General features: G+C 40.3%; 1 protein-coding gene across 1 annotated transcript in view; it reads right to left on the bottom strand.

Annotated features, from left to right (window-relative positions):
- The window catches only part of eif3ea (eukaryotic translation initiation factor 3, subunit E, a), a 32,747-nt gene extending 18,291 nt beyond the window's left edge, over positions 1-14,456 (bottom strand). Inside the window, exons 1-6 of the mRNA XM_046847548.1 lie at positions 14,438-14,456; positions 13,890-13,999; positions 13,391-13,508; positions 9,265-9,382; positions 4,045-4,087; positions 3,236-3,340 (exon numbers count right to left, since the gene is read on the bottom strand). Coding sequence (XP_046703504.1) covers positions 3,236-3,340; positions 4,045-4,087; positions 9,265-9,382; positions 13,391-13,508; positions 13,890-13,979 — 474 coding nt within the window. The 5' untranslated portion in view covers positions 13,980-13,999; positions 14,438-14,456. The remainder of the gene's footprint in view (positions 1-3,235; positions 3,341-4,044; positions 4,088-9,264; positions 9,383-13,390; positions 13,509-13,889; positions 14,000-14,437) is intronic.
- Between the last annotated feature and the right edge of the window lie 1,667 nt (positions 14,457-16,123).

Below are 16,123 nucleotides of genomic sequence, written 5' to 3'. Positions count from 1 at the left end.
ATCTCTTTACCCTTGCATCTAGAATTTGCTCAAATTTGCCCGTCTCTTTAATGAACTCGTTGCCCGCTGCTGCCGAAAATTGCATCTTGGCAAAGCAGGAACGTCTTTCAAAATAGAGATTGAAGAATACAGCTGTGTTTCCAATATAAAGGTCAACGCTTCGCTCTAAAAGTGTTTGTTTTCTTTTTCCTTTTTTTGGAAAGCACTGCCTGCTACATCTGGCCAGGGTCCATGTCATTATGGCAGCTTTCTGTACACTGCCTGGCTTTCAGGGCCTGCCATGAGAGAATAGTTTCAATACCTGGGTTTTTCCAGAAGTTACCTTAAGTTTCCACCGTTTCCCCAAATGGGCACATTTTCACTCACTGACCAGGCAACAATAAATTGACTGTGCTGCCGATCCGACGGGACACTCAATCTTTATTCTCAACATTCAATCCCAGCATTAGGAGATGATATGAATAAGTTGCTCTTTTCGCACTGGGCCGGCACTGTAACAGGACCTCAGCTGTGGATTTTGCAAGCCTGGCTTCCTTCATTAAATGACTGCTTTTCCCACGTTAAAGGGGTTCTCAGAGCCTAACCTCTTCTATAGTAACACCCATCTAAGGACATGGGAGGTCCGACACAAACGAGGGGAAAAAAAGAGTGTGCGGGGAAAAAAAGTTGAGGCAGGTATTTTTCAACAAGAAAGGGTCAGTGGGATTAGATCCATGCTGTTACCATGGGTGTTCCACGCTCTTAGTAAGTGGAGGTCAACGGGGGATCAAAATCATGCTCTCGATGGGAGTATGCTTTAGAGCAATTTGGGTCTATTTACACTGAGCTGCAATGCCATAAACAAGTCTGGCGGGTTTGTACTGGGGTCTCATCTGCTCAGTGTTTGATGTGTGCAAAATTGGAAATAGATGCCATTTTTTCAAGTTCCCTTAAAACGAAGGTTTTGTCTCATTATGTCAGCAGCCTCTCACATGCACATGGAGTAAATGAAAATTCCTTTCCCGAAATCGATCAAGGGGGGAAAAAAAATATGCTGTTTACGAAACACACCTGCGTGTACCACTTATGTATCGTGCCAGTCCTGTCAGGGTACAACACGTAACAATTCCTTCTCCTTTTAGTGTGCGCGCGTCTCGAATTTCCAATGCACTTAAAATGGCATGTACTGTTAAAATCTAATGTAATATTTGTTTATTAGAAGGCACAAATGGATAACCGGATAGGAGAGGTAGAGGCAGTTTTGTGAACTTATCTTGCCTCAAGAAGGCAGACCGAGACAGATTGTAATGACAAGCCTGTATCACTTTTCCCAATTGGATCACAAAGCAACTCTTTCAGTGTTGTAGGCAAACTGCAACACTCTGTGCGGTTGTCAGAGCCTTGCCTTGACACTAATCTAGTGGTGTTTCTTTTCCCACAGGCAAACAAATAACCAACCGAAACAACATCTATTATATAAAGCAAATAAATACTGACATGCACTTAGGTCATATTTTTGAACAATTGTAGTATTTTATTACTTGAATTTGCTCATGATGTCAGGCCAATTTTCTATGGGCTGGTACTAATGAATCATCCTTGAGTGTGGGCCTGTATAATGGACAGTCTGTATAATGAGGACATTACATGTGAGAAGGCAAGCGAAATGGCACTGGAAGAAACTCTCTTCACCAGGGGAGTGTGATAACTCAGTGAGGCATGGAGGGTCTCACACACCCCGGCTCAGAGCGCCACTGACAATGGGCATCTCTCTTCAGCCAAACCTTTAAGTCATCATAGCGTGGCCTTGAAAAGGGATAGGGGGGCACAAGCAGGTCAGAGTCTGACTATTCCCAGGCTTTCTCTCAGCCTCCCCCCACCACACACACACACACACACACACGCACACACACACGCACACGCACACACGCACACGCACACACACGCACACGTTCATCAGACAATCACATACAGCCATACGTTTCAGCCACTCTCGTGCGCGAGTTCATCTTTCACTCGTTTCTCCGAGCGGTGGGAGAGAAGCCACAAACGCCAGAGCCTGAGCAATGAGCCCTTTGTTTATAGAGGAAATAAGAAGTACGCATGTGTAACGCGGATACTGCCAGTACTCTCTGTGAACTGCAATTATCTTCCCCCACAAACCTACTTTGGTATTATCTGATTTCCAAAGTATTCTGCTGGTGAAAATTATTTAATCCAAAAGCCCTCAGCGTACCTCTGTCTCAATCTTACACTAGGCAAAAACAAAAGGATACAGTCCAGGTTTGAATAGGAAATTCAGAAATCTTATATATATATATATATATATATATATATATATATATATATATATATATATATATATATATATATATATATATATATATATACACACACACACACACACACACACACACACACACACACACACACACACACACACACACACACACACACACACACACACACAAAAATCTCTGTGCGTGTTCCACCGATGTTTTTGAAGAGCAAAGGTCAATAAATGTGCTTAAGTTAATAATCCGTAAAAAAATAGATGGAGACAATTTCAGGCTTGCAGTAAACCAGAATCTAGTGAAACGCCACACAACATTAAAGATCTGCAAGGTTGGGGAATCCTGAAGTGTAATCTGGCCTCAGACTAAAGTTGAATTAAGGCTGAGTGAGACTGAAGTTGAAAGATGAAGAGCTGCTGGCCGAATCAGCCTCGTCTTGATTGGTAAAAAAAAAAAAAAAAGGCAAATAATTGTCAATAAATGGTTTGATTACTATAGAGCATTGCAAGTAAAACATTTCAATTTGTTAAATATATAGCCATCTGTTTTAAAAGAATATAATCATTTTTAAGAAACCATTCTCCACTCATTTAATTCATCAAAAATGCACATCTAAGTTCATGGGTATATAGTCATAACTAAGGCCACTTGGCACTGTCCAGTGCTGAAACGGCAAAACATAAAGGAAATTTATTTCCAAGAGGTGAGGACCGTGCTTCTTTAACTAGTACCTATTAAGGAATTCCCCCATCAAAAGCAAACTATTTAGCCATTGGACAGCATACAAAAGTCACAGCCATTCATTCATTCATTCACTCATCACCATCCCAGTATCCCACAGAAATCAATCAGCAGGAAACCAACACCCTGACTGCAGCATGTCAAATATATCATCACATAGAAATAAAATACAATGACTTTATTTATTATTTTATAAAGATAAAAGGTAGTGAAAGACCTACCAGGACCCTGAAGAAGTACAGATACTCCGCAGCACCTGAGTAATTTCCACACTCATACTGGAACTTTGCATATCGGTAAAGAGTGTCCAAATACTCCTGGCGGAACTGCAAAAAAAAGCGCGCAAGAGGTTAAAAGGAACAGCGACCATGTCAAAATTCAAGTGCTGCCGTTAATGACGTCAGTATACAAATATATCCCAAACCCTCCTTGGTAAAATTGTAAAGACAGGACTGAACTCTCTGAACAGCACGTTTGGGATAAGCCTGAAATGTGAATATTTGACAAGAGAGACCACACAGGCCACTCAGCTTCCCAATACAGGAAGTCCTTAAAGAAGTTAAGGCCAGTATAAAGGATTGAGGAGCTGCAGGGTGTGTGTGTGTAGTGCACGTTAGGGGTGCTGTTTAAGGGCTGTTAACGTGAATTACCCCTGCATTAGTGCAGTAAAAAGGCACCGGGGCCTGTGAACTGAGGTGCACTGAGGACAGACCTCGGGTCAGTGGGATGCTGGGGTGGGAGGGGAATGCCGTCACTACAAATATAGAAGCCCCAAGCATTCTTGCGGCCAGCCCCATGGGTCTCAGAGCTGTTCAGCTTTTTCTTAACAATTCGCCACAGAATGTAAATGTCCGCAGGAAATTTCTGCAAGCCATAAAAAGCCCTGAAAATGAGTTAAGGTTTTGGGAAGTCATTTAACGTCTCCGCGCTCTGCGCTGCCCCTCCCACCGGCCCCCTGAAACAAGGCCGAGTTCATGCAGGAGTCATGAGAACTGCTCGGAGCAGCAGAGGAGACGATGGAGTTACTTACACCGTGCTTCTCGGCCAGATAGTCAAACAGCATACGCCCGTCCCTGGAAGAAAAAAAAAGTTGTGGTGAGTAGGGTTTTCGGAGGTTACTACATGTACTTGCAGTTGTAATCAGTTTCAAGAAGTGTGCAACAGTCAGGCTTTCTGTTACGGGTATAACACAGGAGAAGGAAAGAGAGGTGATAAAAGTGGAAAACCAGCCAAACCCCTTTAACTGAACAATTAAGGAAAACCGAAGACTTGACGCCCAAATCAATTTTACATAGACGTGAATAAGGGGGGGGGGGTTTGCAATGCTACCAAAAGGCCATATCTGACCACATGGACCCTGTGCTGCTCATGTGACTGGAGGCAGATGAAAAGGTAGAGGAGACTGGAAACCAGGTTTTCCACACCAACACCAGTCGCTACTACCAACACCACCCGCCTGCCAAATGTGGCTAGCCTGTACAGAACCAGCATACGAAACCATGCGTCTCTGAACAAGCCAGACAGAAAGAGGAGGTCTCCGGTTTATTTTATTTGAGGGGAGCTTCAAAGGCTGTTTATAAAGGCGTTCTCCTGTCGCGCCGCTTCTGTGCCATTATGCTGTCATCCAGCACATGCTGCAGCGCCGGGTGGAGAACATGCTCCCACAATGATAACTTAAAAACAACCTCAATCTGAGAGCACCTTTGCTTTCAACTGCCCTCTACATTCTTCTTGATCTCACTAGCCTATGTTGTTTGGTTACGATTACTACTTCGCACGTCTGTATGTGTAATATATATGTGTGTGTGAGATAGCAGCTCCTCCCTTGTTATCCATCCTTGAGCAGACCACAGCAGCCTCCCTGTGGAGTTGGAACTGCTGCAACTGGCTACAAATACTCAGTGTTGCAATTTAACAGTCATCACACCCTGCATCCACTTCCATTCATCCCTGCTCCATCGCCATGCCGACAGGGGAATCAGTCACCTGCTAACCAGCATCAGCCATTACCAGACAGGCAGAAACTGCAATTCGGCACAGGAACAAATAAATACTATGTTCCAGGCCACATTTCCTGGTTGCGTTTTCGACTCGTGAAAACACCAGACACCAAATAATGCCCTTTGAAACCTATATATTCAGATCGAATAAGTAAACTTCAAAGGCGCTCGTTAATGAGGAGCAGACGAACAACTGGGTAGCTTAATTAAAACTGCTACAGCTTAATCCTCGACTGTGATAAATGTGTTTTGGTGTGAGAAACGAAAAAGCAAACCAAGCGCGTCTACCACCTAACAAGGGCTCTCACACGAGGCTGAGAGGCCGCAAACCATCCATCCTGTACGATTTCCTGAGAAAACATGAGTCTGTGGAAACAAAGTGTCTCATTGATACGGAGAAACGAGGTGCCGAACACTGACCGCATCACGTTACAGATGGGCACAGACCAAACTGAGTTACTGAGCTGGCACTTTCCACCTTGTCCATGCCGAGAAAAACATCAGGCACCTTATTCCAGGCCCTGAGGAAGCGTAAGCTCATTACTTACTGAGCGCTATGCAGCAAAACAAGGGCTTGTCTGCTCTTCAAAATATGTGTAATATCTGTACAACGCTGTTGCTTCATAACTCAATACAATAAATCTTAAAATGGCGTCTAATAGAAACCGATATCGGCAGAAACGTGTCTGCCAGATGGAAAAGGTTAAAACCCTGTCAGTTCCATTTTTTATTACGTGTCAAAAATGGGTGGTCTGATTAATAGTCATATTTCATCAAACGAACGTGCCTAAGAAGAAAATCAGATCGGCTTGGAAGAAAACAATCTTTAATTAAGCGAAGAGCGTCCTGCCAAAAGAACTAAGCAAAGTTCCAACAACGTGTAATCAACGCATTTATGATTGAACCATAACCAAAAATAAATAAGTAATATTTAAAACGAGAGAAATGCTGCAATTAGGTTCTCCACATTCCGATCTAATATCTACTAAGGATGTAACGATATGGTGTGTCATTTTCGATATTAGACTTACATTTACATATCATACAACATGCTTGACAGGCCGCATAATAAATTAGATTATTCACATATTAAAGCCTGGTCTGTCTTAATAGTCTATTCGGTTTGGCTGAAAGACATCTGCTGAATACACAGGTAGTTCTGGTCAGTTTGATCACCTGTTCTAAATTAATGCACTACGATTACAGTTGCTGAGTGAGTAAGCTCTCTCTTTAATAACCATTGTTAAATCCATACACAAAGTTTGTTCGATAATCAAAACAGAATCCTAGGCCTGATGACCTGTATAAAAAATACATTCTAATTGTATTAATTATTGAGCGTCGTGACTCAGGGTAAGCATGATAATCCACAGCAAGTAGATTTTAATGCACTTCGCTTTGTGTCGATTCTGTGTCTCCACGTCGTGCATTAAAATGATGTAATACACGCCTAGCAGTGGATTATTCCTAATATATAGACCTCATCTTACTGAGGTATAATCAGCATTTCAACTTACTCAAGCCCACACTCTCCCTTCTAAAAGTAAAAAAGACGCTTCTTCTTCTTCCACAAATCAATGCAGGCTACAGATTACTCACTCGTCCTAGAGAGCAGTTTTCCACAAGCCAATGCATTAGAATAATGCTTGGGGAAAATGGTTTTTGCTCAGCACCAAGCAGGAACTGGAAAATTCCCCCAAATCAAAAGGTCTCGCATACCTCGGCTTCCTGGAAAAATTACAACACTGATGGCTCGGGGGATGATGGACCAAATCTGCCATGGTACAGTACAGTGAGGCTTCTGAGGCTTTATACCACAAACATGTCCCACATCACCGCTCTGTGACGCAGGCTTGTGAGACTGTATCCAGTATATCACTGTCCCATCATTAAATACTGCCAGAAATACACAAAACCTTTCAATTACACCTTATCGCTTCGAAGCTCATTAAAACACTTAAGCGAACGTTGCACAGCAGTGGTGAGACTCTTAAAGCAATGCTGCCCTGATCAACAGGTTGTTTCATTTTCTTAATTTAATCCCCTGTTCATGTTTTGTCAGCTTGTTTTGTCACAGATTTATCAGTTTGGCAGCAGGGTCCAGGTAACCAAACGACGCATCAGACCACATACAGATATTTTGTTGTGCTGTGAAAAATAAAACATTATATGATACAACACAAGTCATTTTTGTTCATCAGCCTGAATGAAACAATATTATTGCCATTTATCTTCACCCCTCTGACCAGAAGACACTGAGTTTCAGAAAATCTTCTCTATGTAGCTAAGAAATATTTTAACGTGCCATCATCAGAAAAAGTGTATCAGACACGTTCCAGTGAAAGCTTAATTGCTTTTAACTTTGGCTTTTGTTTCATTATACAACATTACGTTGCTGAGCAGATCTAACAAACTCATTAACTATCAATTATTGACTTTTTCATAAAAATGTATCATGTCGAGATGCTACTATCTTCAGCTGCAACAAATTTAAATTTCACATTGACTCCTATTATGAACTTACTGCTTTTCCTTCCTGTACACTATATGGACAAATGTTTGTGGACATCTGACAATAAGATTCGTACGTGCTTTTCGAATCTCCCATTCCACATTTAGTCTGTTTGTGCTGTTATAATAATTCTGTTCTGGGAAGATGTTTCGTTAGATTTTGGAGTGTGGTGGTTGGGACTGGTGTGCATTCAGCTACAAAAGCGTTAGTAAGATCAGGTACTGTTGTAGGGTGAGGAGGCCTGGGGTGCAGTCAGCGTTCACATTCATCCCAAAGGTGTTCTTGGGGTTGAGAACAGATCTCTATAGCGGGCCACGCAAGATCGTCCATAAATCATATCTTTATGGACCCCGCCCCCACACCAAATGGTCATCGTCATGCTGGAACAGGTTTTGGTCTCCTAGCTCATGTGAAGGAAACATTTAATGCTAAAGCTTCTAAAAAATATCCAATACAATTATATACCTCTAAATTGGTATAAATGGTTTGTGTAAGAACCACATATGGCTGGAAAAGTCAGGTGTCCCAATACTTTTACCCATATAATGTATCTAGAAATAGCAATTAGAGCCCTTCACGCTGTCCTAATGGACTTAAAAAAATTTTTTTGTTTTTAATTCTGTAGCATTTATTGTTTCTCTGAAACAACAGTTATAATATTGTTTTGCACTATTATTTCCTTCAAGCTTTGAATAATAAGAACACATGCATTAGTCGTCTTCTCTGTCTACACCGAAAACAGACCCAAACAAATTTGCAGACTCGATTCTAAGAGAAACGTACAGGAAAGACAAGCGGCCTGAAACTGATTACGTTCAATTATGAATGTATAAACATTGTTATATTGGCATATTGCATGTCAGTCACAATAATCGCGTTGATGCGAACGTCTACCGCGCGATGGAAATTGCACTAAACCGCAGTCTGCTTTCTTTTCCCGTTGCCGGAGAAACGGCTGAAACAGATTGTTGTTGTTCTACAGACTCGCGACTCAGAAAAGCTCAGGTAGAAGCCGCTCGCCAAAGATAAACTTCCTCTCGATTTCATAGCGCCATTGCGTGTGTTTACTTGAGAATCGTATCCCTTTAACAGCACAGCAGATGCTTATGAAAGCACACAAGCTCTGCTTTATTTAAAAAGGGTTCACAGCACAAACTTTACTGAACTTGAATTATATAGCTATCAGAGTTTAGTCTGTAGGTTTGGACTGTTTGATAGATTCAGTAAGCTCCGCTGTAGAGAAGAAACAGAAAAATGTACTTTGAGACCATGATATAAACTGATAACAGGGTCTCAAAGTGATGGATTTTATAAATCCGTGAAAATACGTTTATTATTGGAACCTAACAGAAGCCAAAATGATCTTTATACTCTTAAAAACTACTCAATATAAGTCTTAAGCAGTATCAAAAATATCTAGTATAATGCAAATGTATTAACATTTGTCATATCTTGATTCATACACAAGGTGACAAATTTACCCAGGTGATATCCAGCAGAGAATCTGACTACTGAGGGTAAAAAGGCATACAACTGTGATAGAAACCTGGCAAGCGAATGGAACGATGGTGGAAAATTTGCCACAACATCGTTTCCACTGTTCTGTGGACTGCTGGTGTTTATAGCACTTCTGAGTAGAAGTGCTTACTCCGACCCTCAATTGTGGCTGTCTGTGTGTCTCTTTACAAGTGGGAGCGAGTTTGTTTGCAGAGCTGTACGAGTTCGAGCACTAACTCACCTTGTCGACTGCATTTGTCTGGTGGTCTCCGGATCCTCAAACATTTTAACAATTGGCTCCGTCTCGGACTGCAGCTGCTTAAGCTGGGCCACCACGGCACTCCTCTTCTCTCTCAGCGCTAGAGCAAAGCACACAAACACCAGCTAAATCACAATGAGCATTTAGTACACTAGAATGCAGTCATGGACAAAGCCAATGTGTTATAGTCATCTATAAACAAGGTCACAGTTAAAAACTGGGAAAAAAATAAACATACCTCACTTCTACAAATGATTTTACTTATGTTATAAGTTCAACTTGGGTGAAAAGTACAACCCTAAAATGTACACTTTTGGTTTGTTCCCTTTCTTTGCTTCAATAATAGAGTACCCTCGTATCCAACCTTCACAAGTTTGTGCAAAACCTTATGAACCTTATGCCATTTCTGAAAATAAATGGAAGCCCTTTTTTTTAAAGAATTTTTCAATATTTGAAATAATTAGCTCTAGTCAAAATAGAATGTTAGAAAAACTTAACTCCCCATATACGTGAATGATAAAGATCATTGACAGTCTCGTGCACTGTATGGGATGATCTGAATTTGATTAAATTCCATATTCGTTCTACGCAGGATGCTATAGAATTATGCTATAGAACTATTAATTCTGCATATGCTGTGTGATAATGTGCCCTTCATGTCAGGATGCAGATGCACAAATGAGGCCTTGAGCAAAGAAAATGAAAATCATGTTTACTCCACAAGTTTGTGCATCTGAACAAAAGCTTCAGATGAAGAGATCAGACATGAGGAAATTCTGGCTAAAATTTAACTATTAAATATTTGGAATGAAAAAAAAGTTTTTAATTGTGGTCTCATACTTAATGGCATAGCAATATCATGCAATTATTCCACTGAATTTAAAAAAAAGGGGGAAAAAAAGAAAAATCATTGCAAGAGGATTACAGTAATACATCCATTTACTGCTGTGTTACTGCGTCAGGGGAAAAAAAGAAAAAAATGTTCTGTTCTCGGTAACTTAACGAAATCTCAAATTCTCCTCCAACTGGAACATTAATCTTTTTCCGCTGTGATCCAGGCTGTACAGTACCCAGTTCAGTTATCCAATCATCTTGCTTGCGGGTATTGACAATATTACTGTTTGTAGTAATATGGCGAATTTATAACTAAATATTTAGCACGATATGAACAGTGGGCACAGGATATATTAGGTTGTTTCAGGCAAGTGCTTGGGGATTAAAACCTATTTCTTTGCTGATACACTGGTCTTTACTGTTTACTTACCTCCTGTTACACATTACTGTCAACTCGCAGTTAAACCTACAGAGTATATTAAAAACAAGAGTCAAACTCACATGGTTTTCTGTGACATAAGAGACCAGCTCAGCTCACAGCCAAATGTTTACAACAGGCTGCTGGCGTTTTGCTTTTTGGTAAAGAATAATGATTTTCTGGTGCATTTCCATTCCTCTGTATTAATGCAGAGAATTAGTGCAAGATGAGATCAGGATAGTTTCTCATCTCAGGTTAGTTTGCACACATACAAAACATAGCAGCACATTTTACCTGCCCATTATTATTTTTTTTAAATCTATGATCCAGTCTAATGTTAAAGCAGCACGTTTTTTTTCCCCTCAAAGGGTTTATTGTTTAAGACAATGGAATTGAAGACGTGATGATTAAACATTCAAATCTTTTGTTCCTAATGTTTCTTTTCTCTTTTTCTATAGTTTCTTTTTACAGAATAAAATGGTAGGAACATAAAGCACCTGGCTCTACAGTCACAATAGAAACTTGCACAACTGATTTAAAATTATTAATAGTACTTATGTGCTGTATGGGATGATCTGAACGCTATAGAACTCTGTATTAATTCTGCATATGCTGTGCGATAATGTGCCCTTTATGTCAGGTTACAAGGTGAAGATGCACTAATGAGGCCTCGAACAAAGAATATGAGCCATCAAAAGCCTGATTGGGTTTGGTGCACTACATGGCCTGGTAAAAACAGCTGTATTAGTTATTAATTAAAGGGAAAGAAGATGAGAAGCCAGTCATGGATCAGTATATATAGATGTCCAATCATCAATGTGAGCTTGACTTGGTAACATTTAAAGCATTTGTCAGACACCTTTATTCAGAGCTGCTTACAATTCTCTCTTTTATACAACTAAGCAGTGGCCACTTGATGGAGGATTTGAACTCACTACCTTCCAAACAATAATATTCTTTATATATTCTCCAAAACTAATAAACACATCCTGACAGTTACACAGCACAGACACTGGAGACTCCTTCCACGAATAAAATAATTACGCATCAGCTTGAAGAAACCATTGTGCAAATTATTTACTTTTTTATGTCCTTAGCATATTTAAATGAACAATTAGTGGCGCAAAGATGAAAATGGGTTCTGGTTTGTGTCAGGTTCCTCTCAAGATCTCTCTCTCATACCATCTCAGGGAGCTTTTCCTTGCCACTGCAATCACTGGCTCGCTCATTGGGGATAAACTTATAAGAAGCAAAATTATAGGCACTTAAATAAATCAACTTCATAACCTCTCTCTATGTAAAGCTGCTTTGGGACAAGGCCTATTGTTAAAAGTGCTATACATGTGGAACATCTGCTTTAAATTATCTGCAAATGAGCCGCTACTGTAGAAACCATAAACTGCTGGTGATGGGATGTGAACTCACAACCTTCCATTTCAAAGACCAACATTGACTGAGCTAGCACTTGCCAGTTTAGTTATTAAAATGTTTTTCTGTTTCCATCACTGTTTGTGTAACTGTTCTATAAGTTCTGTATAAATCATATGAAAGCAGCCATGCCATAAATGTAAAGTCAAGTCAGGCAGGTCAGGAGGTTGACGGGAGCAAAACATGTTAGGGTTCATTTTCACTTTTGTACACCGCTCTGGATAAGGGCGTCTGCTAAATGCTGTAAATGTACTCCATGATACTCCGAGATTACAATTACTCATATTTCTATGATGTTGCTGAAACTGTCATCTGACATCTTGGGGGAAAACAGGGACTAAATTCCGGTGCAGCCAGTCCACCTTATCAGGACTTAGCAGATATAAGAAAGTAGATCTCAAATCATTAATAACACAGTAATCTACAATCTGCAGGAGCCAAATGAGAACCATACAGAGGAAGGTTAGTAATTGAGGTCACTAAGGTTTGTCCATCTAACTGAAAGGCATTTCCCTTTAAAAGAAGGCTCCAAAATAGCCATGGCGTACAGTATCTCACAAAAGTGAGTACACCCATCACATTTCAGCAACCATTTTAGTATTTTCTCAAGGGACAATACTATATAAATGAAACTTGGTTATATTTTGGTCAATATAGATTTATTGTCCTGCCTCATACTGCTCCAATTTGGTGCTTTGAGTACAATTCTGTCATTTCTTTAGTATTGTCCCTTGAGAGGATACTAAAATGGTTGCTGAAATGTGAGGGGTGTACTCTCTTTTGTGAGATACTGAACTTCCATCCAAACAACTCAGCAATGGTGACAGGACGCTCAAATCATTTTATTGACTTACTCATTTCAATCTCGTTCGTCCAAATTAACGAAATGTTTTTTTTTTAGTTATTTAGTTCATTTTGTTCTTTTGTTTAGAAATAAAACTAAAGGTTACATTTTCGATAAGCAGATCCCCCAACACATCGTTGACTGTAGTTCCAATAATGAAAATATGACAATGCAGCTAGGGACAAATTATGATAAACAGAGTGAGTAGCTCACCTCTCATAACCTCTGGTCCATGTCGAGAGTTCTTTTGTCACGTGACTCCTATAAATACTGTAACAATAAGGTTAAGCTTCGGACCAACAAAAAACCCTGATCTATTGCATTGTGGAGCGTCTATGGGAGTCACGTGATAAAAGAACGAACGATTCCGACCAGAGGACTAAACGAGATGAACTACTGAATTCTGTTTCCTGTACATAACCTCACTCTTTGAAACTAATGGTTATTCTGAGTCACATAAAAGATTCGTTCAAAATGAATGACTCGTTCATGAACGACCCATTCCTACCCGGCAAGCAGTGTGTGTGTGTGTGTGTGTGTGTGTGTGTGTGTGTGTGTGTGTGTGTGTGTAGGGGTGTACTCACAGTTCGGGATGTCTTTATCAAGATACAAACTCTTATACACGTCCATGGCGAAGTCCACCATGTTGGTGTCGCTGAGGAGATCAAGCTTTCCGTGAAGAAGCTCGGTCTCATTGTAGATCTGCAGGACAACACATTTGAAAGAGACATTGCACGTTTCTGAACCGAGTCATTACAGACAATGAAGACATGTCCAATAAACACAGGCGTGACTGAGCTTCATGTCATTTACGCTTCAGACACAACAGATTACTATAGAATGATGATTATTATTTTACTTTAATTTAAATTCTGTATCAGTATACGGTATTAGTATAGATAGCTAGCATTAGCCATCTGATCTCTGTGGTTGATTAGCTAGTGATATTGGGCGGGCTTGCTAATGCTATCGGTTTGGCTAACCTCAAAGGCCACGCACACGTGCTTCCAACACCGACTCCGGTTGTATATAAATACTCCCCTATTACGTTTTTAAACGCTAAAACACAATATTTAAATGTACCTCTTTAACAGACAGGAATTCCAACAAAGGAAAGACGAGATGTCTGTCCAAAAAGTGGGCAATTCGTGTAGTCAGGTCGTATTCCGCCATGTTGGAAACGGAAAAGGATCCTGTTCAAAATGGTAAAACTTTATTAGTCAATGCGGAAACAAACGGGACAAGGCGTATAGAATCCAAACCGCGGCCCTTTAGGACCATGCAGCTACATACAACACAGGACTATTATTATTAGTAGTAGTAGTTGTAAATATTATTATTATTACTTTTATAGACTATTATAGTTATAGTCATGTTTACTATCATTTATTTAATCATTTTTATTTAGTTATTATTATTACTAGTAGTAGTATTTATTACTATCATTATTTAAGTATAGTTGTTAGGAAGTTTTCCTCTCTAGCTCGAAGGACCATATAAGGATTTTCACTATCTGGTGTGTGCTGATCAGGGGATTGTACTCGCCCCAGCGTGTACAGGATTCAGAACACTCAACTTTACTGGGTATAAAATTGATCGTATATGTTGGGATTCTTGCTGTCTTCTGTTACCTGCTGTTCGGTAGGTGCAGAATGAATGCTGAGGATCCACTGCTAAATTAACAAAACTGAATGGTTAGTGCTGAGTGATGACTGCTGCTCGGTGTTCTGGCTTTCTACACTCTTGATGGAGAACGGTGCACTGTGATGTCATATGTAACTTGTCATGCTTGGTAAACTGTATGTTTGTCTCTAGTGGTGAAGCGTGGAAATACAACTGAATGGGAATCCTTTCTTACACTGCCGCCCACAAATATGCATAGCATATTTGGTGCATAGCATATTTGCTCCTAAATTTTAGTTAAAGTTCTGTCGGTTTGATCTTGGTGTCGTCCTCATCTGTTATCTCTGGTAGATTAATGAGACAGGTAACTGGCCCTGTGTATAATCAACCCTTAACGTTGACCTCTGCAGACCTAACTTGTCCATCTGCTCCAGGGAATGTCCTTAACACTGTCCCAATCAACCAAAGGGCTCGTGGTAACTGGAGATCAACAACCATAACAACAGACCCAACTGCAAGGGTTTTAGCCTCTGCATTCCATTTGTGTTGTAGTTGGAGATTGGGTAAGTAGTGTCTCACGAAGCTTGACCAAAAATGATCAGTGAGAACTTGACTTTGTCTCCATCTACGTCGTCCTATGGATTCATCGGCAGGGTATATCACCTGAGGTAAAGAACTGTCTGGCCGCCCCATAAGCAGGAGATTTGGGGTAATTGGGTCTAAATCTGCTACATTTGAGGAGACATACTCAACCCATACTCAACCTAGAGGTTTGCTATTGAGGATTTCCTCTATCTCGATAAGTACCGTTTGAAGAACTTCTTCTGTTACTGTTTGTGCATCTACTACTGTACGGAGGGAATTTTTAAGAGATCGGATCTCCCTTTTCCATCTGCCACCAAAGTGAGGGGCATTAGGCAGGTTAAACCAAAATTCAATCTTTTGTTTGGTGAGATGCTGTTGAAGTTCCTGGCTGCAATTCTTTAAGGCATCTCTTACGGTGGGGCAAAAAAGTATTTAGTCAGCCACCAATTGTGCAAGTTCTCCCACTTAAAAAGATGAGAGAGGCCTGTAATTTTCATCATAGGTACACTTTAACTATGAGAGACAGAATGCGAAAAAAAAAAAATCCAGAAAATCACATTGTCTAATTTTTAAAGAATTTATTTGTAAATTATGGTGGAAAATAGGTATTTGGTCAATAACAAAAGTTCAGCTCAATACTTTGTTATATACTCTTTGTTGGCAATGACAGAAATCAAACGTTTTCTGTAAGTCTCCACAAGGTTTTTACACACTGTTGCTGGTAGTTTGGCCCATTCCTCCATGCAGATCTACTCTAGAGCAGTGATGTTTTGGGGCTGTCACTGGGCAACACAGATTTTCAACTCCCTCCAAAGATTTTATATAGGGTTCAGATCTGGAGACTGGCTAGGCCACCTTAAAATGCTTCTTACGAAGCCACTCCTTCGTTGCCCGGGTGGTGTGTTTGGGATCATTGTCATGCTGAAAGACCCAGCCACATTTCATCTTCAATGCCCTTGCTGATGGAAGGAGGTTTTAACTCAAAATCTCAGTTTGAGGGAGATTATCAATGGTCTTGTATGTCTTCTATTTTCAAATAATTGCTCCCACAGTTGATTTCTTCACACCAAGCTGCTTACCTATTGCAAATTCAGGCTTCACAGCCTGGT

The sequence above is a fragment of the Silurus meridionalis genome, chromosome 4, assembly GCF_014805685.1.
Source record: "Silurus meridionalis isolate SWU-2019-XX chromosome 4, ASM1480568v1, whole genome shotgun sequence".
Lineage (NCBI taxonomy): Eukaryota > Metazoa > Chordata > Actinopteri > Siluriformes > Siluridae > Silurus > Silurus meridionalis.
Note: the sequence above shows the minus strand (reverse complement) of the source record. Positions and strands in the feature narration are given on the sequence as shown.